This window comes from Fringilla coelebs, assembly GCF_963513975.1.
Source record: "Fringilla coelebs genome assembly, chromosome: 9".
Lineage (NCBI taxonomy): Eukaryota > Metazoa > Chordata > Aves > Passeriformes > Fringillidae > Fringilla > Fringilla coelebs.
In genome coordinates this window covers 11,566,293-11,587,752 of record NC_140067.1, presented here as the reverse complement: position 1 = coordinate 11,587,752, position 21,460 = coordinate 11,566,293, and the positions used below count along the sequence as shown (strand labels likewise).

The following is a 21,460-nucleotide window of genomic DNA, read 5'->3' as shown; positions in this document are numbered from 1 at the left end:
TTGCCTTTCTTCTGATTTTTATCAGGCCATGGTGGAAATGGCTTCCTGAAATTTCAGGATTCTGAAGAAATCACAAATGTAGAACTTGCTGATGCCTTTGAACAAATGTGGCAGAAAAGGAGGTAAGAAATAAGCATTATGTAGACATTGAATATTGAATATCCTGAGCATACTCTTAAGTGTGTCTTACTGGTAGGCTTTGCATATCTGCAGTAGTGATACTGTTGTTTGTCCATAAAATTGCCTGAGAGTTTGCATTCGGAAAGCAGAGTTTTAGTTTTTACTTTTAGCTTCCTGCAGTTAGAGCTGCTTAAAGTATTGCTTTGGGCAAACTCACATCCTAAAACCGATCAGGGTGAGCTCCTGTTCCTTAGGTTCTGAGCAGCTGCCCTGGTAACTAAAAAGCAAAGTATGTATATGGTGTTTAAGTAGAAATGGGTAAGGAGGCTGTTTTCTTTCTTTCAGGTACAATGAATTGTTGTTTATTATTGATACTTGTCAAGGAGCATCCATGTATGAACGATTTTATTCACCCAATATAATGGCCTTGGCTAGCAGCCAAGTAGGAGAAGATTCTTTATCAGTAAGTAGATTTACATGATCCTGAAAACAGCTTTCAGAATGCCTGAATTAGAAGCACAATTCCTGCTGACTTTTAACTGATGATTTCCCTTATTCTAATTGCTGAATGGATAAGGTATTTTGTGGGGGTTTGACAAAACTTGTAAGTGTACTGTTCCTGCTGGTTTTTGTGTGCTGTCCCAAAGAACCAGGCTAATGATGGATTTCTGTGCTTGCTGGCCAGTTTATGCATTGTCTAAGGATGGCAAGGAATCTTATGGGAAGACTGCTGAGAGATGGGTGTGAGGAATATTCAATCTATACTTGATATAAAACAAAATGCTAACCTTCACCTGTAATTATATCCCCGCTGAATTGCAGCTGAGAGCCATAGGAGAGATCCCAGAAGGGGCCATAGGAGAGATCCCAGCCAGACCAAAAGCAGCTGGTCAGGATTACTTGAACCCATGCACTGCTGTAAGATACACTGGCCCTCCCAGCCCTGTTTTCAAAGTCCACAGATCCATGCTGGACTATTAAAAAGGGGTTCCCTGCCTTTTGGGCAACATAGCTATTACAAGGATACAGTTTATAGATAAACTGCATTGTTCAGCCTATCAGCAGTAGGTTTCTTCACAGCTAGCCATTTTCTTTGCATAATTTGCCTAAGAACAAAAAAAATTAAGCTTAACTTTTGCAATATGCTGTTACATTCTGTTCCTTCTGCTGAATGCTGAGTTCTGTCCTGCAAATGCCCAATAACTGCTGTGTGTTGTTTTTAAAGCATCAGCCTGACCTGGGGATTGGCGTTCATCTGATGGACAGATACACCTTCTATGTGTTAGAGTTCTTGGAAGAAATCCATCCAGCCAGTCAGACAAATATGAATGACCTAGTAAGTAGAATACTCAACATTCACGAATATGCTAATGACTTTAATAGCTCCAAAACTAATCTATTTTGTCTGTAGGGTTCTTCAAATGCTTTTTATGCTCCTGCTGTTTCTCTCGGAAGCAGCTTTGCAGAGAGGGTTTTTTTGCTGTTGTTAAATGTAGTTGTGTAACACTTCGAGGATTGTCCTCATATGGAAGTGCTTTGCTGGCTCCAGAAAAAAATAACCAAAATTAGCCAGATTTTGTATTTTATCTGAAAAAAATAATAAAGTATTCATTAAATATTCATATCAATAGAATGAAGCATTTACATGTGAAATATTTTAGCAGGAAGCTTCTGAAACCAGGATAACAGACACTTTGCAGATGTGGAAAAGCAGGCATTGATGTTGTTTTGTAAAGGTGATTAAACAGTTAAAATTCCAACAGTGCATTCACAAATGCCTGCAGACACTAATTTATCTCTATATCTGCTTAGATTCCAGAGCAAGATAAGTACAAATCCATCAGTGTTTGGACTTAATTATAGCTGAGGCAAACGTTACTGTAGATTTCAGGTATGAAGCAGAAGGAAAAAAAGAATCCAACCAGGTTACATATGACGAAATTTATGAAAATGCCTCTCTAGCAATGAGATGTATACATTGGTGAGATGACATAAAAAATAATCACATTTTATTTGCTCTATTAACCCTTTATACCTGTTCCAATGCTAGTTTCTTTGTAGTCATGGGTTATACTTTGGTATCTTGTAGCTGTAAATCCTGCTGTGCCACATCAGTAATCTTAAGAGCCACCACTTACAGAACACATTGTCATAGATTCATTTCTGTAAAAGGAGCAGCTGCTCAAAAGTTTTATGCCACCCTCTGTCTACAGAGGATGGTGTTAGCCTGGCTGCTACATGTGTGCAAGAATTCTCTCTAAACAACCCACACTTGGCAGATTTTAATGTTGTTACAGAATTAATTCATTGGCTAAGACTTGAGGTTCTTATTTCTATGGGAATGAAATTCTGTCCTATAATATAATATCTTCTAATTTTGGGATACAGGTAAGTCTAAAATAAATCTTGATAAAGAAAAATATGTCTTTATTGATTAAGTATCTTTGACTAGCCTGTTCATTCAAATTTCACTGTGAACCAGAAAATTAATTTGTGTTAATAATAAAAAGTAATAAAAAGGAACAGTGCTTTCTACTGTCTAAGACACTCTCTGGGAAGTGATATAGGTGAGCTGGCCAGGAGGATGTTAATCTGATTATTGTGAAAAGTGTAGAAGTTTGTTAGCTTGCCAGTTACTTTTTGAGCTCTTCAGAGAAGATACCTAACCATGTTGTTATGGCAAATATTCAGGAAGAGCTGAGGGAAGTTTTCATGCTGGTGAATTCCTTACATCATGTAAGTCATCTTATCATGCATTGATCTGCTGATTGATGCCCGGGCAGTGGAAGAGAAGGGACACAAGTAGATTGTGATTTGTGATAACCTGTTCAAGGCCAGGTTGGATGGGACTTCAAGGCCTGGGTTAGTGGGAAGTGTCCCTGCCCTTGGTAGGAAAGTGGAACTAGGTGATCTTTAGGGTCTCTTCCAACACAGACCGTGGTGTGATCAGGTACTGAGTGGTAATCTGCACACATTTCAACAAATATGACCACTTGACTTTGGGTTGGTGCTTTTCAAGGCTTCATCTAAGTGTTCCAAAATGACATATGGTTAGTCCATGGTAAAGATACAAACCTGTTTTTTTTGCCAGCAGTTGCAGGAGGTACTCTGGCACTGGAGGTACTCTATCCAACTCTGCAACTCGGATTTTTAAAGTTTAAATTAATGCTTTCCAAGATCAGGGTGACTTATATTGCTCACTACCTAGCTTTAAAATTAAATGATCTTCAGTTGTTTGATCTTCTGATATGTCTAATGTCTTCTCTTTTTTAGTACTCTGTATTTGTTGCACCACTTCTATCCTGTTACCTCTTTACTTTTCTCTAACCACTCTTGAAACAGCTTCTCTTCACATGCACCTAGGATTTGGATATTGCATTCCTGCAAAGAATGATACATCATTTTTCATAATCCACTCCACCTACTCCCCACCTGCTCCATCTGTGTTGCTAAGGGATAGCATAAAGCTGTGCAAATGACTGACTATAGGTTTGATCACAATTACCTGAAAAGAAAGACTACATTGAAATTTGTACATTGTAATGTTGTACATTTGAACATTTAAAATAAGATTCAAATAAATTTCTAAGTGAGGTGTCATTTATCATAAGATAGCTAAATTGTTAGAAAAGTTAAGATAACAAAATTGAGGGAGTTCTTTAGCTCTGTTTGAAAAAAGAATTTTAAAAATTTGGAAAATTCAATGTAGGAAAAAGTGTGCTTAACTTAGCCAGTGTTTGCCTTTTCCTTTTCTTGTCAGAAGACCTTGGTTATTAGTGTTAGTCTGCTGTGATGGAATTGGTTTGCAGTCCTTTCACAGCGTGGTAGTGGTTGGGTAGGTTTTTAACACTGAAGTTTTCTTCTCACTGCCACTTCATATTTTTGTTCAAATTCATATCAATATATGGTGGTAGTAGACTGTTGCAGGACAGGTTAGAATTAGTTGGGTGCAGTATCAGTTTCCCACTTTCAGTGCTGATGCAGTTTTTTAGGACATTCATACTGTCCAAAGAGAGAGAGGCAAGAGACTTACTTGTATAACTTGAAGCATAAATTTATGCTTCAAATAGTGGGATTAAAATAAATGCTTACTTTTTATAGTTTAGTTCAGAGACTTAGTTTTTATGTTTCTGTCCTTAGTTGGAGCAAAGCTGGAGAAAATTGATAGTGTTTTGGTGAAAATGAGAACTGTAGCAAGTTTGTGTGTGCATTAACAAATGGCTTTTATGTGGGAAGCATGATGCTGATGAGTCTAGTTCATTTTCACCACAGGGAGGATAACAAGGGGATGATTTGCCCCATCTTTTCTTTAGCAGCTGTGTGATAGCAGCCAACAAGAGAGTTGGGAATCTTTAAAATAAGAGCTGAGCGTATATGTGTGCTTGTCTGCTTCAGGTGAAGGTGAAAGTGAGCTGAGGTGTCCCTGGACAAGCAGCCTAATTCCATGTGCTTACAGGCTTGGGCTCGGGCTCGGTGTTGTGGCAAGTGTGGTAGGACTTGTGCAAAACAGCTTTGTGTCCAACATGCATTTGTATTGCCTTCAGTGTCTGCTGGGTACATAACAAACCTGTTACTTCATAGACATCCTGTCTTGCCAGGTGTTCTAAATGCTACAACAAATCTGTCACTGTTCCTTCTGCTTTTGTTAGTGCTGGTTTCGTGTTTCAGGTGCTGCAGCGTGTGTGGGATATAGGGGACCTGATATGTAGACAAAATACATGGATAAAATAAATAATAAGGTTTGTAGGTGTCACAAAATGTTTGTGAACTTAATGTAAATAAAGCACTTTTGGTATTTGAAGATGCTATGCATTAATTTGTAGGCTATAAATTAGAAATGAGACTGTTGGATTTTTTTTTTCCTGATCAAAATGTAAATTTTTGCTTCTTTATGAAGCCTTCAATGTAGCAACTTATCAAAGCTGGTTTAATTTTGCCTGCCTCCTTTTGGTAAATATGAAGAATTTATGCCCACTTGTAACTTCTGGAAGGTTATAGCAGCATGCTGCATCTATATTCAGCAATATATTTGTGCATTTATCAGTTCAATGTAATTGATGGTTGGCTTTCAGAGGAGCATTTTTAAACTCCAGTGGCATTATTGTAAGGAAAAAGGTTTTCAGAAATGCTTAATCAAGATGTGTATGCATTTTAATATCTTTTTTCAACCATTTTTTTCAGCTGTGGCGCTTGTACTGGTTATATGTCTTATTTATCTTTCTTATAATAGTAATTTCATTCTGGAAGGTGTATGTAGAGAGTGTTGAATGAGGGACAGAATGTGATTGTCCATCTGGTTTCCAGTTTCAGGTCTGTCCAAAAAGCTTGTGTGTTTCCACCCCTGGGCACCGGACGGACCTGTTCCAGCGGGACCCTCAGAACGTTCTGATCACAGACTTCTTCGGCAGCGTCAGGAAGGTGGAGATCACCGCAGAGACGCTTGCCTTGGACCGGGATGTGGCTGGCCCGGAAAGCAAGTGAGTGGGCATTATTTACACCTGATTTCTATAGCTTTGGGCCACAAAAGCAAAGCAGTTGTTTAACTGCCAAGGAAAAAGAACTCTGACTTCCTGTCATTTCTTACAAGGAATCAGGGAGTTAATGTGGACCTCCTACTGGCACAAATTTGTCAGCTGAAAACTTTGTTTAGAAGTGCCTGCTCATTTCCTGACCCTTGTAAATAAATGCTGCTTAAGGCCAAGGTATGGGTGTCAACAGCAACAGAAGTAGTTTAGAATTTTCTTTCTTCCTTAACGTTTCTTCTTTAGTGCTCAAATATTTTGTTACTGCAATTCCTGCTTGTGGTAATTTGCCCCTCCCAGATAAGCACTGAGTATAACCCATCAGGTTAGGTGCTTGATAACAATTAGCTTTTTAATAAATGCTTTGTTTCATTTCTCTGAATTCTCTGGCCTTTGACATTATTCTGTCCTGAGAATTTCTGTTCCTGAGATGCAGTGATTCATTTGATTAAAATTACTGGTGCTCGTTCATTGATTGAAGTCGTAACAGGGCTTCCATTACTTTGTGGATGAAGAAAGAAGTATAAACTTCTTTGTATTTTTGGGATTCTGTTGCCACCTATTGGGAAGATGTAAAGGAAGATGTGCTTGTTCTGTAGGGTTTATTTAGCATTGTACTTCCATTTCTGTTGCGTCTTTTGTGCTTGATGATACTGCCCTGTAGGAGGGGGAAGCAAAGGATTGAAATATTGTGTTATGTCAGGGACTAAATACTTTTCAACACATAAATTTATGTAAATACTTGTCTGCCTTGTTGTTTACTGTTGTTCAAGCCAGCGGATAGCAGTTTTATTTATTTTCAAGGTAACAGTAACTCTGGTCCTTGTCATTGTAAATATCCTGCAAGGTTTAGTGTATTTCATCTTTTACTTTCATATTGTATTTATATCTGGGTTGTATGCATTAGTACATACCATATAAATCTTTAGCTAGTTTAGTGATTCCTTAGTATAGAACAGTACTTAGTGGAATTAAATTGTTTTTTTCACTGAAGAATAAAAAAGCTCTTGGCAAGTAAAAGACATTTGACATTGCTAGTCAAAAACCATGATGAAAACACACCTATGTGGGTTTCTAATTTGTGGACAATTGAAAGAAGTAATAGATTTTGAAGGACTTTGTCATTCTGAAACAGGAAATGACTGGATTTTTGAGCTTTTTTTGTGTGTGTTAGTTTGGTGTCAGTAATGGAGAGATTTTTGGTGCCTGATGCTACTGCACTGCACACATGGAAGCATGTTGAGAAATGGGCATTCATGCACAGAGAGGAATATTATCCTTGTGAAATGTTCTGATATTTAATGAAAGCTGTATTACATTATCATGGCAATCCACTTAAGTCTGTGAAATTGGAAGGGGTGGGGGCATGCTGGTTTAATGTCTGCTTTACTAGTTCTCCTTTATACAATTTTCTAAAAAAGTACTTAAGTTCTCAGTGTCTTGTTACCATTTGGAAAGAGTTTATAGACAATATGTTTTTAATGGAGGAGAAAGTATGGAATTGGTTAAAAAAGTACTGAAAAATTGTAGTATAGCTCTAACAGACAGTGATGTGGAGTGCTTAATAAATTCCTTAAGCAGAATTCTGAGGTCAGTACATCTTGGCATGACAGCTGTTTAGCTACAACAAATTTAAGAATTACAGCAAATTACAGCTTCAAGTGAATTTATTAAATGAAAATGTTAATGCCTTTTAAAAATGCAGTTTTGGAGCATCTGATCTACAGGAACTAGTTACTCAGTTTTTTTAAAAGAATGTTATGAACATTACACACACCTGTTTCTGAGGTGTGTGTAATGTTCATAACACAAAATTTGTGAGAACACAAATTACATGATTTTTGAATAGGTGCTAACATTGATTGTCCCAAAATAATGTAAGAATGACTCATGAATGAAAGAATTATGCGTGCTTATTCTTAACCCTCTCAATGTCAGTTCATTCTGTGCCTTTTGGGAATGCAGTGGCTGTTGAAACAGTGAGGAAAAACAGCTGGGGAAGGATGGGACTATGACAGCCTGGTTTATTCTTTTTTTGTTTCACTGGTAGAAAACTCAACCCAGCTTTTTAAAAGTGAAATAATCCTTCCAAAATAGTTATGACTAATCACTAATCTTGTCTATGCCCAACATTGTTTTAAAAGCCCTGATGAAGCAGAGGAAAGTTATAGAGAGTTGAATTTGGGCCCTTAAGAGTTTGTAAGATTTATTGACCAAGAGGTATCTGATAGATCACAAATATCTACTACTAGTACATCATAATTTATATTACATTGGTTACTGAGTGTGAAGATGTTATTGGTTTAATATTTGATGACATCTCGAGGCTTCATTCCTTTATGAATAATGTGCTGTGTTTTACTCTTCCCTCAATGTTAGCTTGATACCTTTTCTTCTCCTTTTACATACTGGTGGCATTAGAATGCTACAGAAAGTTTGTGTTACAGAGCATAACCAGAAAATGAAATCTGGCCCTCAGCTCTGACATAGTCTTAAGTAGTCTGTGTTAGATCTGATTTTCTTGTTTTAAAGCTGCAGGTGTCACAGGTGCAGATAAGGACATTAAGAGCCAAATGAACAAAAGAGGTAAACCACTCAAATGAACAAAAGAGGTAAACCACTGATTACACAGATTATGGGTAAAGATGCTGTCATGTGAGGCATGAACACGTAGCAGGATTGTACTGCTGGCAGACTGTTCAAGTTCTCATCTTGCCCACTGCTGTGACTTTGCCAAATCTTTTCAATAGAAGTTTGTTCTTTTGTTACACAATTGCTTAGCAATTACTTGGTTGTACAGATCCGCTCCCAGGCCCAGCGTGAGCCGTAGCTGTGCAACCAGATCAGAACTGGCAGCCTCACGTGGAGCTCGTGCCGTGACATTTGATGAGTGAGGCCTTTGAAGTTTCCTCTGGCTTGGGCTGAGACTCATACAGAGAACAACTACTAATTAACCAAGAGAAGAGGCTTTCTTTCTATCCACGTAGTGGTAGGTGAATATTTGCGAGTAAAAGCTTTAAAAAATAAAGAGAAGGTTCCTCTGCTATTTCCTTTCTTCATAGCTGGTTCAGTCTAAGCTGTGTTCACTTCAAAGGGCTTGTTCTGCAGCTGCCCTCAGTCCTGACAGGATCTGTAGCTGCCAATTTTAGCAGAAAATCTGACGGTCTAGGGGTTCTGAGGCTTCAGATGGTTATGTTTTGTCTAAATCCCCGTGCAAGTGCAAAAAGTCAGCATTAAGGAGTAGAAAAAATCCTGCTTCTTTGGAGGAGGAGTCCTGCAGGTTTAGGAAAATCCAATAAATTAGGAGTGTGTCTTTCAAACTTGGATTGTAACTCTACAGCCAGTTGGAACACTTTCTCCTTTTCAGTTCTTGTCATGAGGAAAAGACCTGTATCAGCAGAAAGTGTTGGTAAAAATTGGGATGAATATTTCCCTTGAGGGTAGTAAGAAGCAAATTAAAGACAGCATTGTATAAAACCATCCTAATTTCATTGCTTTTGAGAATTAGGCTTTGTATTTAATGCTTCTGTTATGAAGAATTGTGATTCTTCACTACTGGCAGTGACTGTTTTCCTAAAAATAAATAAATTGGTCACTTGTGTTAGGAGGGATGCTTGTAACAGGCTAATTATGAGTAATGGGTTCATTTGCAGAATATTACCAGCTAATGTTCCCTCAATCTATTTTGTGTGTGGGTATTGGTGTCTCTTTCCTGTCCTTTCTTCTTTTCTACCACCAATTTTTAATTTGATGTTCTTAATAATTAAAGCTGCAGTTGCGTGGTCCTGAAGCCTTGGGGAATCCACTTTATGAACCAATAGGTAATTTGTTTATTTGGCAAGTAGTTGCTGCTCAGCTCAGTGGGCTTTCCTTAAATAAGAATGTCCGGGTTTGTTCCACGGTCCCCGTTCAGTCTGTACCAGGTGCCACAAATGTGGAGTTCTTTCACGTTTCATATTCACTTTTAGGACTCATTCTGCCGGCTCCCGTTGCCGGGAGGGTCCCGGCTCCTGGCGGGGGGTCCCGCGCTCCGCGGGGCGAGCGGCGCCGGGCGCACCCGCGGCCGCTCCCGGCCGGCGCCGGCAGGTGGCGCCATCGCGCCGGAGCGGGAGCGCGGCGGGCGGGGCTGGGACCGGGACCGGGACAGGGACCGTGACCGTGATCGTGATCATAACCGGGACCGGGACAGGGACCGTGACCGTGATCATAACCGGGACCGGGACAGGGACCGTGACCGTGACCGTGATCATAACCGGGACCGGGACAGGGACCGTGACTGTAACCGGGACAGTGACCGTAACCGGGACCGGGGCTGGGACAGTGACTGCCCTGGGCCGGGACCGGGACCGTGACCGTAACCGGGGCTGGGACAGTGGCTGTAACCATGACCAGGGCTGGGACCAGGACCGGGACAGGGACAGTGACCGTAACCGGGGCTGGGACCAGGACCGGGGGGCCTCACCGTGCCCACCCCACGGCCCGCTCTGCGGAATCCCTTCGGAATCAGGCGGGCGTGGAAACGGGGAGTTCTGCTTGGTCCTTTTCGTTGGAAATTCAATGGGATAATTGGAGGCTTTTTATCTTATTTGCCTGCTGTCCCAACCTGATAGAGATGTAACATATTTCAGTTTCAGAGTAATGTAAAACTAGAAAAAAGCCCTCAGAATTTAGCAGGTCTCTACACATCAGAGTTGAATTCCCAGTGGGAATAAGAAGCTGTTACTTCTAAGACCACAATCTTCAGATGGGTTTCATAATTTTTCCCATGAAGAACACTAATCAGTTACACACGTTCTGTATTTTCCTCTAATGTCTTGCAGTTTTATTCTGTTCTAGTGGTTAGTTTGGATTTTTTAATCTGTGTGCTTTTTAATAGCCTACAAGTAATCAAAGAAGATGGGTGAGCCAATACTTGCTGTTAAATATTATTGCTGGATTTCCTAAAGTATTTTAAAGTATTTTATTTATAAAATATATTTGGGGTTTCTTTGCTTGCATAAAGATAGGTCAATATACCCATAGGTCATATATATTCATAGACATATATACTCACGCTCCTATACCTGCTAGTGTAAAGGAACTTTTCAAGGTAATACAATGGAAATTAGTATGATAACTGTAGAAGGAAAAATTACATAGGAGGTCACAATCTCACTAGTGTAATGTTGGTATAAAATAAATAAGGATGACTGACAATATCAAAAGGAACTGCAAGTATAAATTGTGTTAAGAAGATTTTAAATCCATTAAAGTGCTGTGCTTGGTAATTACAGTCCCTATTTAGCAAGGTATTTTAAAAAGCAGCTTTGAACAATTTATTTTTTGTTCCTTCAAAAGGATTTTTGACCATGCATTTTGACAGATATTGGGGGGTTTTTTGGTAATTAAAAAAAGGTTTTGTTTCAAAACTATAGCTCTTGACTCGCACTTTCTTTGGTGATTTTTTTGAGCATCTGAGGGATGACCTTCTGGATGGTCAGAAATTTCTGCCTCTGAAAACCCACATCTTGTCCAAAGCTGTGGAGGGAAAGGGGCTGTGGAGGGAAGTAAGTACCTTTGCAAGGTACTTACATAACAATGGTTAAAAGACCATAAACTGATCTTGGTCTACGCCTTCCAGCCCTCTCAATAGGAGGGACCTTTCTCAAGTCAGGCATTTGCTGGACCAAAACTCTCATCATAGAGCTCTTACATTGATTAGTGAAATGCAAGTCCCTGAAGCCCAGTTGTTGGTTTTGGTGAGCTGCACGATGGTCTGGAAGATTGAGATGTGTCCCTGCTTGTTTCTGAAGGCTCTGCTATGCTCAGGGAGGTTATGCTGCTCAGTGGGCACACTGAGACCTAGTTCTGTAGCAAAGAAGTGAAATTTAAGTTGTGAAAGAAGAGCTGAACTTCAAAAAAAGCATTGCATTATTGCCAGGCATCTCTTTTCCATCCAGCTAGGTCTTTGAATAGACCAGTGCAAATTTCTGGTATCAGGGGAGCAGGAAAGTCACAATTGTATCAAAGGAAAGAAAACTAGAGGTGATTACAGAAGGTGATTCTGATCACATAAAGCACTGGATTTACAGATGGCTTGCTGAGCACTGTTTAGTATTACTTTATAAAATGAGATTGTTTTATGTGTTTGGTCAAGAGTATCAGAAATCTATAGAAACAGATGCTGAATACATTTACTGAAGTGCCTAAGCTACTGTTAAGATTATTTTATAAAATTTGTAGAATGGCAAAATATTAACTTTGAGATGAGAAAGATATTTCAGTAAAAGACAGTAATACTGTAAATAAAGAATTTACTGCAAAATGGGATTTATTCAGCATTTTTGTAGGCAGAAGACTGATTGCATGAAGAGTTTGTTATTGGTAAATAGCAGGAGAAACAAACAAGAAATAATGAAGCACAATAAAGTCTTCTGTATTCCCTGAAGTAGAACAAGAAAAGAAAGGATGAAAGCAGGATACCTAGGGGGCTGAAGGAATACCTGTTCAGGGTTGGATATGTTGTATCTTTTGAATCCTAGTACACTTAATTAGTTTGGCTCCAGTTTACCATTTGGAGATTCCTGGAATGGCAACTCTGGATGCTCAGCTTCTACAGAATGGTGACAGCCAAACTCTGCTCTGCCAGTTAAATTGAGCACAAGTTTATAAGATATTGAAAAAGAACTGAAGCTGTTGAAGCCCTCTTAGTCATCTGTCTAGAGATCAGAGCTAATTTGGATCATAAAGACAGGCAGGATTTCTCTTTCACAAAATGAGCTGGGAGTTGCTAATCTGTGTTTAAGTGTGAAGATGTGTTCATATTCATATAATGTAGCACCAGTATTTATGGCAAACTGAAATTACTGGTTTTTAATATAACCAAAATATATATATATTTCTTACGGATGCAGGAATGGTTCAAATCAGTGGGCTCCCAAAATATGTAGCTTGAAACCATGAGATTGTTTAGGGAATTCCCCTTTCACTTTGTACATACGATAGGAAATTAGTGAGAGCACTGCATTACCTGAGCAGCATTTTGGTGACAGGCAGGAATGAGAATTTAGAAGCAAGTTTGGAGAGGGAGAATGTGTCTTCTTTCCACCCCAGCCAAGTGTTGAGACAAGAATAGTTCAGTCCACTAGTTCCAAGAGAAGGAAAGACCACAATGGAAGCTAGAATCTCCTTTCCTGTAGGGAAGAATAATTGTTGAGCATTGGTATTCCAAGTTGCTTTAGCATAAATTCCTTGAATTATATGATAGCCATTTTAAATTTCTCTTCCTACTTGTTAAAAGAAGTTGCTGAAGTGTAGGTGATATACTAGTTTACTCCACTAGTAAGGGAAAGGTTTATCAGAAACGGAAACAATTAAAAATATTGCACCTTCCTCCTGCCTTCTGTTGCTGGATTTTTAAGTTTACAGTGTTACTTTCTGTGTAATTCTCTGTGTAATTGCTATATGAAAAACATACCAAAAAAATCAATTTTGTAAGGACCAGATGCAGAGGAAGAGACTGAATAATACTGGTATATTTGTATAATTTTAGACACTGATTGAAGGATAAAGAAAAGCTCTGTTAATCTTTTGGATTAATCTTCAACAGATGATAATCTTTAAATTGTTGTTATGCTTTCATTCTTTCTATGTTTTGTATCTCAATACTTAAAAATGTTCATTAGACTGTTGGGTTTTCAGCAGTCAGTGATAAATGACAGATGCTTGGATTCATACAGATTCAGAATGTGTGGAAGGTACTTGGTAGAAGTGGGTTACCTCTTGTACTTTGAAAAACGTTTGAATTCACGTTTAACTTCAGGAATCCGAGTACCCTCATCAAGTTAACCATTACTGAAAGTGGGTTTGCTGTCCTGGGACACTGAGTGTTCTTAAGCCAAAGCTGGGTGCATTTATCCTGCTTAGGAAAGCCAAAGTGGCTGTCAGAGCAGGCACTGAACTGCATCTCCCAGACGCTGTGGCTGTGCCTCAGAGGTTCCCGGGCGCTCTGCTCGCCTCTTGCCCTTGCACTCTGCTGTCATGGCAGATCTGCTGCCTCGCTGGGAGGGGAGGGAGATGCCCTGCAGGGAGAGAGCAGATGCTCTGTGTGCTCCTCTCTGAGGGCTCTGTGGCAGAGGGGCAGAGCTGGGCTGTGGCTGGGCTGTTTGGCTGAATGGCACTGCTCGCTGTGCAGTTTGCTCAGACCCCGCCTGGGCTCGCAGAGGGATGGGAGGCTGGGGCTGCTTGGTGCCGAGATGTTCTCCCCGTGGCTGCCTTCCTGGAACTACAGCCCAGGGCCACAGTTCTGCTGGCAGAAGCTTTCCAAAACTGGGGCCAAATCTGGCTTGCAGATTATCTATCTGAATTTCCTCCCAAGGAGCACAGTGCTCTGAAGGATAGGAATGGTTAGATCTTCCATGCCATCAGAAAGTGTACCTAAGTGTAAACTGTGTGAAAGGAGTAGATAAGAATATGTTTTTCCTCTTGTTCCACAAAAGTTATTTAAACTTGGCAGGTGGGATAGTGCATATAGTATTATAATTGTATTAAATAATTTGAGTGAGCTAAAAGTCAGAAAGGGTTACTTGTATTCCTAGATGATTCTTGATCCTGTGTTATTTGCAAGTGAGACAAGTTACCATAGATATGCTCTAAAATTTCAGTAGTATTTTTGTGTTTGAAATAGTAGGACAAAAGTTACACCTCTGAATAGTTTAGAATTTATAACTTTTTAGTTTGGGAGGATATAGTGAACCCTGTAGTTGCTCCTAGGTTTATCTCAATTTAACTGTAACATAATATTTAAGCTTCATAGTTCCCCACTGGCTAGTATTTTTTTTTTTCTGTTGGTTACTTAAGAGTCTGAACCATGACTTCCTGCTAGAATAAAATAGGAATGAAGACTTCTTGCTGTAGGTCTAAATTTTAGCTGGGGAATTGGAGCAGAACAGCCACTAAGTGAAACTGCTCTAAATCTCAGCCATAGAGGACGTAACCTCTGTTTTTTCCTCAGCTGTCAAATAGAGTGCCCTAGTTCCTTTTTCCTTTGTGTGTGGTTTCCCTCTGATATAGTTTTTACTAACAGGTACTTTATTACAAAATATTCTGAGCTGACTTCTGTCTTATTAGATGCTTATGGATGTCTCCATAAAAATATATGGCATATCTGTAAAATGGATAAATCTGCACTCTGCTGTAATGTTTTAAAACTGGAAACTGTGCACACAAAAAATGTGGTTAGATAGAAAATTGTCCTTAAATCAGAATATTTCTATGTGGTTTGCAAATCTAATGGCACTACTGAAAAATATTAGGCTCTTTATTAATCTGTGGGTTTATAAAGTAATTTAGGAAGGACAAGAGAAAATATTAGCTAGCTGTGGCAGGGAGAGTTCTCATGCCATAGATTCAGTCACTCTAAATATTTTATAGTAATAATGGTTGCATTGATGTGATGTGTCTGTTCAGTTACTAACGAGCAGCTGTGTCATGAAAACAGATTCTCCAGTTGTCATTCTTGGGGATGCTTCCAGCAACACTGGAAGCTGTGGAAAGGTTATGGATGAGGGCACATTTCCAGTTGGTGGTGGAGTGTGGGAGAAAAAAAAGTCGTTTTTATATGTAGCTGTACATATTCTGCAAACAGAGGGATTCCATTCTGGTCACAAAATTCTTATTATATTGCACTATTGAGGTTTTGTGCAAACATAATTATTTCTTTAACACTATGGGAGAGTATGCATCAACCAGTTCGTAATTCTCTGCCGTATTATGACTGTTCTTAAATTCAGATAATAGTAAATATAAAACATTTAAAATTACAGTGCAGTTCTTAGAAGATTATCATTATCACTGCATTGAATTTTGTGTACATTTATGTGAGTTTTATGGGTGAAAATTATAGATGCAAGAGATGTCTTAGAATAATAGTGATTAGTAGTTTGATGTGGTATTTATTTATGGTCATACATCACCGAGGAGGTACTTAGTTGGTTTTAGATAGCCTAGGTAATTGTTTCTAACCGGTTTCTAACTGTTTCTTTCTGCTTTCTCTGGATGTAAAAAGAAGTCCATTATGAGATACATTGAGACTGGAAAGAAAAAGTGGGGGGAGGGGAAGCTCATTTTACATCTTGGTAATTATATCATAAAATGCAGCTATGGAAGAGACCTAATTGCTGTGTGACTATTGCCTGTATCTTGCTGTGAGCATAAGAGAAAGCTGTAAAAAATGTGGCTGGTACAAATATCATTGGAAAGGAGATCCCACCTACTGAGGAAATCCAACCATCTTTAATGTGCCAAATGAATATGCAACCTGCACATGGTAACAAACTGAAGTCTCAGTAAAACTAGGGTAATGCAAATTGAAACAGGGAATAATTAATGTATTAATGCCTTTTATGCCTACTGTGCTCATCTAGTAATCAGATTATTTTGTTAAATGTAATTAGAATTGTAAAAAGAATAATTATGTAATAAAGCTAACTTCACCAGAAATTTGAATAGAAAATTGCTGAAATGAAGTGAAGCAAATTGTAGATTATTTATTTTCACCTGTCCTTGTAAAATAGAAGTGTAATTTTTAGGCAGGCTTCTTACATATGGAATTGAAAAAAGTTACTAGGAGAGGAGGGAATCAGGAAATCAATATAATCAGAAATAAGAGCAATCTGCATGATAGTCATCTAGTCAAATTAAAAAAAAAAAAGCTTCTGATTATATAACCTGAAATTAAGGCAAATTTCCATAGCCATAATAAAAGACAAAAAGATGAATTATAACTGTTGAGGCAAAGGATATTGAATGCAACCCATCCCCAAAGAAAGTAATACAAAATAATTTTCGGAGTTGAATTCTGTGGAGCAGTAATTTTCTTAGCTTGTAAAGCCTTTTTGGTTTTGCTCATGTTTTTGATACTGCTTAAGAAAATGACACCATTAAATGTAATTAATTTTAGCAAGGGTTATTTCAGTAGCCCACTCTGCTGAACTGGATCAAACTGTCTCCAGCACAGCCCTGTAAACATTAAAAGTCAGAGGCCAGATTCAGGTAATTCTCTTCGAGTAAAACTTCAGTCCAGTGGTGCTACTTTTGGACCTTGTTTAGTGAGTGAAGTAGTTAATCTCTTTCTTGCCAAAAGTTTGGTGTGGATTTATTTTTTTGAATGTTCAGTTCTGTATGTTCATTTAATGTTGTGTCATTTAATTAGCTTAGTCTGATTGAATGGCTGTGTGTTACTTTTGGTGAGTAAGGTGGTAAGTTCTCCTGAAGGGTCATTCCTGTCTGGAGCAGAAAAAGATAACCTTGTCCTGTAGAAAATATCAAGAGTGCAACAAGGGAAAGCAAACCTTTAAGACCAAATCCACATTGAAAAATTTTGCCCTAAACTTAAATATTCTTGGAAAAATAGATTTAAACTAGAATCTTAGGGAAGAGTGTTTGGAAATGGCTCAAACCTTTGCATGTATGTCATCTGTTTGTTGGCATGTGCAGTTTGTTTCCTGTAGGTTACAGATTAACTTGGTAACAGACTGTGTGCTGATCTTAAGAAATAGTGGATTAAAGTGCCCAGAAGTATTTTTTTCTGTGACAGGAAGATTTGGACTGATGCTAATCCGTAGTGGAAATGCAGTAAATAACACAGTTCTCATTTAGTTTAGTTGTGTACTTCTTAGTCTGTGTGAAACAACAGTAATTACTTTTCTTTCAAAAAAGTTTCCACACAAAGTCTTCTGTTCTTCAAGCATTGCTATTTTTAAAAATTGGCTTTATCTTTCACCTGCACAATATGCAGATTATAAGAAGAAAGAAATGTACTCAGACATTTAAAAACAAACAAACCAACCCCCTGAAAACTCCCGCTTTAATTGCTAGTTTTCAGAATTTAGCAAAACTTGCCATTTTTTCCTTTGCTCTTGTGAAATACCAGGATTCTCATCTGGTACAGTATCCTGCACCTTAGTCAAAGAACTATTGTTACAGAGCAGATAAGATTAAAAAAAAAGTCATTGGGTTTGATGAAAACCTGCATGAACATTGAGGGGAAAAAAGCCAAAGTTACCATAGCAACCACCAGTGCTTTAGAAAATAGCTGAGTAAAAAGAGCAGAAATGTAACAGAAAATATGAGGGCCATTTCATAAAGCATTAAAAATAAAAACTAAATTTAAGGCAAATATGATTACTGCTCAGCTTTTATCTCAGAAATCCCTGATAAGCAGTAGCTTGTCTTTATTTAAAAACAGGACCACTGTTGATAAAGTTTTAGTGTTTAGCTCCCATTAGACCCTATTAAGGAGATACTTTTATGAATTTGGTTAAAAATGATTGAAAGTTTTATGAGTTGCTGTTTGTTGGGGTTTTTTTCTTACCTCATTTTTTCCTCTGCAAATGGTTTTCTGAGCAACTGCAGTCTCAATCTGTGCAGAAGAGTCGGCTCTGAAAATGTTCTTTATGGTACAGACATGACCAAAAGTCCTATTAATAAATGTGGTTCCACAGTGACCTACTGTGAGTTCTTCATGATCACTTAGCACTGTCCTTCAGGACAGGAGCAGCAAAGGCAACTTTAAAATTCAAGGACAAAAATTTCAGGAGACAGCTACATTGATAAGTTTAGGGGTGTGAGCTGCCCATTCATAGAACCTTTACTTAAATTAACAGGTACAGTCTGTCACCTGTGCCTTTGTATCTGAACCTACATTCTGGTATCAGTGATTAACTTAAAGGCTGAGCTTTCATACTTCTTTTGTCGTTTTTGTCTTTCTGAATGGAGTCAGCATTCTGCAGTGCATTGGTATTGGGTAAGAAGTCTGGTGTTTTGCCTATATATTGCTTCATAGTTTGCAGGATTAGATTTTATGTGGGTGAGCATCAAATGTCCATGGGATAAAATGGCAGGCATCTTTTCTTTCCTAGTTACTACATAGCTGTTGTCTTAAATTTGATCTTAGTCCTCATAGAGCAAAATGGCCCATGTAGGAACTGTAACCAAATAAGAAAACTATGAAAAAAATCACTTCAATATTCTGTCCTGAAAGCTGCTTTACATGAGGATTGAAACAATCTAAAAGTTTGAGTATAAAAAGGAGAACAAGAAACACTTTATCCTTTCTTTATAATACAGTCTGATTCAATTCTTGCCTTCTCTTCAAAGGCTATGTTGTTGTGTGCTTGGCTGCAGCAGAGTCATCCTCTCCCATTGTTAGAAGATGACTCTGTGTAGTAGGAGATGGTACTTAACTGTCCTAGACAGAGCTGTAGCCTGGGGCTTTGTGTGCATGTCACACCAGTTCTTACTGGCATCTGTTTCTTTTGGAAAAAAAGGAATTGTTTCTGAACAAACAGATTTTGGTTATTTTATAAACCACTATGAAACAAAAGTGTTTTCCTCTCCTCTGGTCTCATGTGGAAGTTTATAGAAGGGTAAAAAGTCTCTCATCATTCCCCAAAGTCTTCCTGTGCATCCAAATGAAACATTTGTGATGAGTTCCATATTGTAAAGTGGGTAGAGCGTTTTTTCTCCCCTGCTGTTGTCAGAGTTACAAATTCACATTTGTATGGAAGTGAGAACTGAAACTGATTAAGTTGAAATCGTGAAATTATGAATTTGGTAAGAAAGAAAGGTGGTGTGAATTTCTGTAAAAGCTTAAGGTCCTTTCTCTGCAAAATTCACATGTAAGATCTAGAGGCACATTTGCACTGATCTCTTGTTTAGTTTCCTCATCTAAAAACGTTCTGTAGTGCCTTTATAGCATGGCTTCTGCTCCAGATCAAATGCAGCAGACTGCTTACTCCAGTATGTGAGTTCTTCCCTAGGAAGAACCAGGAAAAGGATGCATTCTGGACAAGATCATTTTAGTGTTTCAATACAAGCCTTACATGGCATATTTCATTAATTCTTGTCTATTATCAGGTTGGGGTTGGACCTGATAAATTTTGCCAGTGTGGCTGGACTTCATGTAGTAGTTTTGTGCCGGGCAGAGGATTATAAAGCAGCCAGGTAATGAGCACAGACTGTGGTGGAACATCCTGGAGCCAGGATGGAGGGAGTGGAGGTGCTTGCTCTGCTGCACCTGGGCTATGTCCCAAGTGGTTGCTGCTGTCTGATGAGCCCTCATTCCTGCAGGCAGAACCCTTTGCACTGTGTGCCTGCCTCTTTCAGGGGTTTGATTCAAAAGTCCTGCAGAAGTCTTCCAAATCTCAGTGTGTGACCTTGCTAGCACCTAGCAATGTGTTCAGCCTCTGGAGTTAATGTATGGTATGCTCTGACAAGGTACTGTTGACGTGTACTTTGAATTTGAAACTCATAAACACCGCTTCATCAAACAGTTTTCTGTGACATCTCTGTTAAGTTCCTGCAGAACTCAATACAAGTGAAATAGGTATTATTGTCTTGCATTTGTTGTGCTGTGTTTTTATAGACATGTGGAAACTTAGCAGTGTAGTGCTGTTAGCGGGTTGTGGAGGCTTGAAACATTATATTGTGAGAAAATGCAGTCTGTCACTAACATCATAAGGTAGGAACACAACTGACTGACCTCTGACTATTTTGGTAGATGAAAATAAACCCCACTAGGTGGTGCAAGTAAATAAACCACCTTGCAAAATACTTCTCTCCAGATGAATAAACTTGTGGAAAGGGTGTCTTTCACCAAATTAAAATATATTATTTGATTGTTTACTTGGTTTTTTTTCATTTGTGGTTTTGTTCAATAGTTATTAAAATTTAATATTTAATGCTGTCTTATACTGGTCTTTTCCACATAACAGTCTTCCTACGAGCTGACTGAGGCATTTCCAAGCTTGGCATCTACTCAGAGTATTCCTGCTCAGGATCTCTCTTGTTGCAGTTTACCCTACACAATTTATCCTATATTCCCTTTGGGTTTGCTTACCTTTATAGCTCTATGGTGTACATACAGTCAAAACTGTTTGTTTGTTCAAAGAAAAGATTTCAAACAGTAAGTTACAGTAAGGTACTGTCAATTTACAGTGGAGTGAATAAGGTTCCAGTAGAAAATAATTATGACATACCATGTATATGATTAGTCTGTAAGGGTTAATGTGTATGTCAGAGATCAGTAGTTCTGTTATGTTTTATTTAAAAACAAACAAACAGAAAACCACAAAATTAAACTCCAGACCTTCATTTCACTTTTTCATTGTACTCCTGAGGTGGCTGTAATATAACCTTACCAGTTCATGTTGTGCTTGGCTATGCCATTGTCTTATATTGTCTGTGTAACCTTTCAATATCCTCCACTCTCTGCTGAAAACACCTCTTGTGCAACGGTGGTTTTACTGAAGATGCAGTGGCCCATACATGGTCAACATATTTTTATAGCCATAAGATCAGTAGCAAAAGTTTTTGAATAACAAGAAATCGCACATTCTTGAGATAAGTGGAAGACCCCAGGAATTTCTACCTGTGGAGAGCCATCAGCACTGTCATGTTCTTGTCCATAATCGTGTTTTAGCAGAGTTTGTATGGCTTCCCTGTAGACTGCAGGCTGCAGCTCTTGCAGGAAGGCAGCGGTGCGAAGGGCAGGTGCTGCAGTGCAGTCAGTGGGTGCTGCAGTGCAGTCAGTGGGTGCTGCAGGTGCTGCAGTGCAGTCAGTGGGTGCCTTTCCTGCTGCCGCCTGCCCTGGTGTCCGTGCCGGCCCGCGCCCGCTCCGGGAGCACAGCGCATCGCTCAGTACTGCATCATCGCCTTGCAGTGCAGGACTCTGGGATGAGACAGAGCTGCAGTCACTGAGCAGCTCTCTAGTGAAAGTTCAGTGTGTTACTGTGCCGTGTATTTACCAAAACGGGCATGGGTGCGTTTGCCGCATTCAT

General features: G+C 38.9%; 1 protein-coding gene across 1 annotated transcript in view; it reads left to right on the top strand.

Annotated features, from left to right (window-relative positions):
• The window catches only part of PIGK (phosphatidylinositol glycan anchor biosynthesis class K), a 63,044-nt gene that overhangs the window by 7,522 nt on the left and 34,062 nt on the right, over positions 1–21,460 (top strand). The window contains exons 6-9 of the mRNA XM_084211218.1: positions 26–122; positions 466–583; positions 1,346–1,456; positions 5,425–5,597. Of these exons, the coding sequence (XP_084067344.1) occupies positions 26–122; positions 466–583; positions 1,346–1,456; positions 5,425–5,597 (499 nt within the window). The remainder of the gene's footprint in view (positions 1–25; positions 123–465; positions 584–1,345; positions 1,457–5,424; positions 5,598–21,460) is intronic.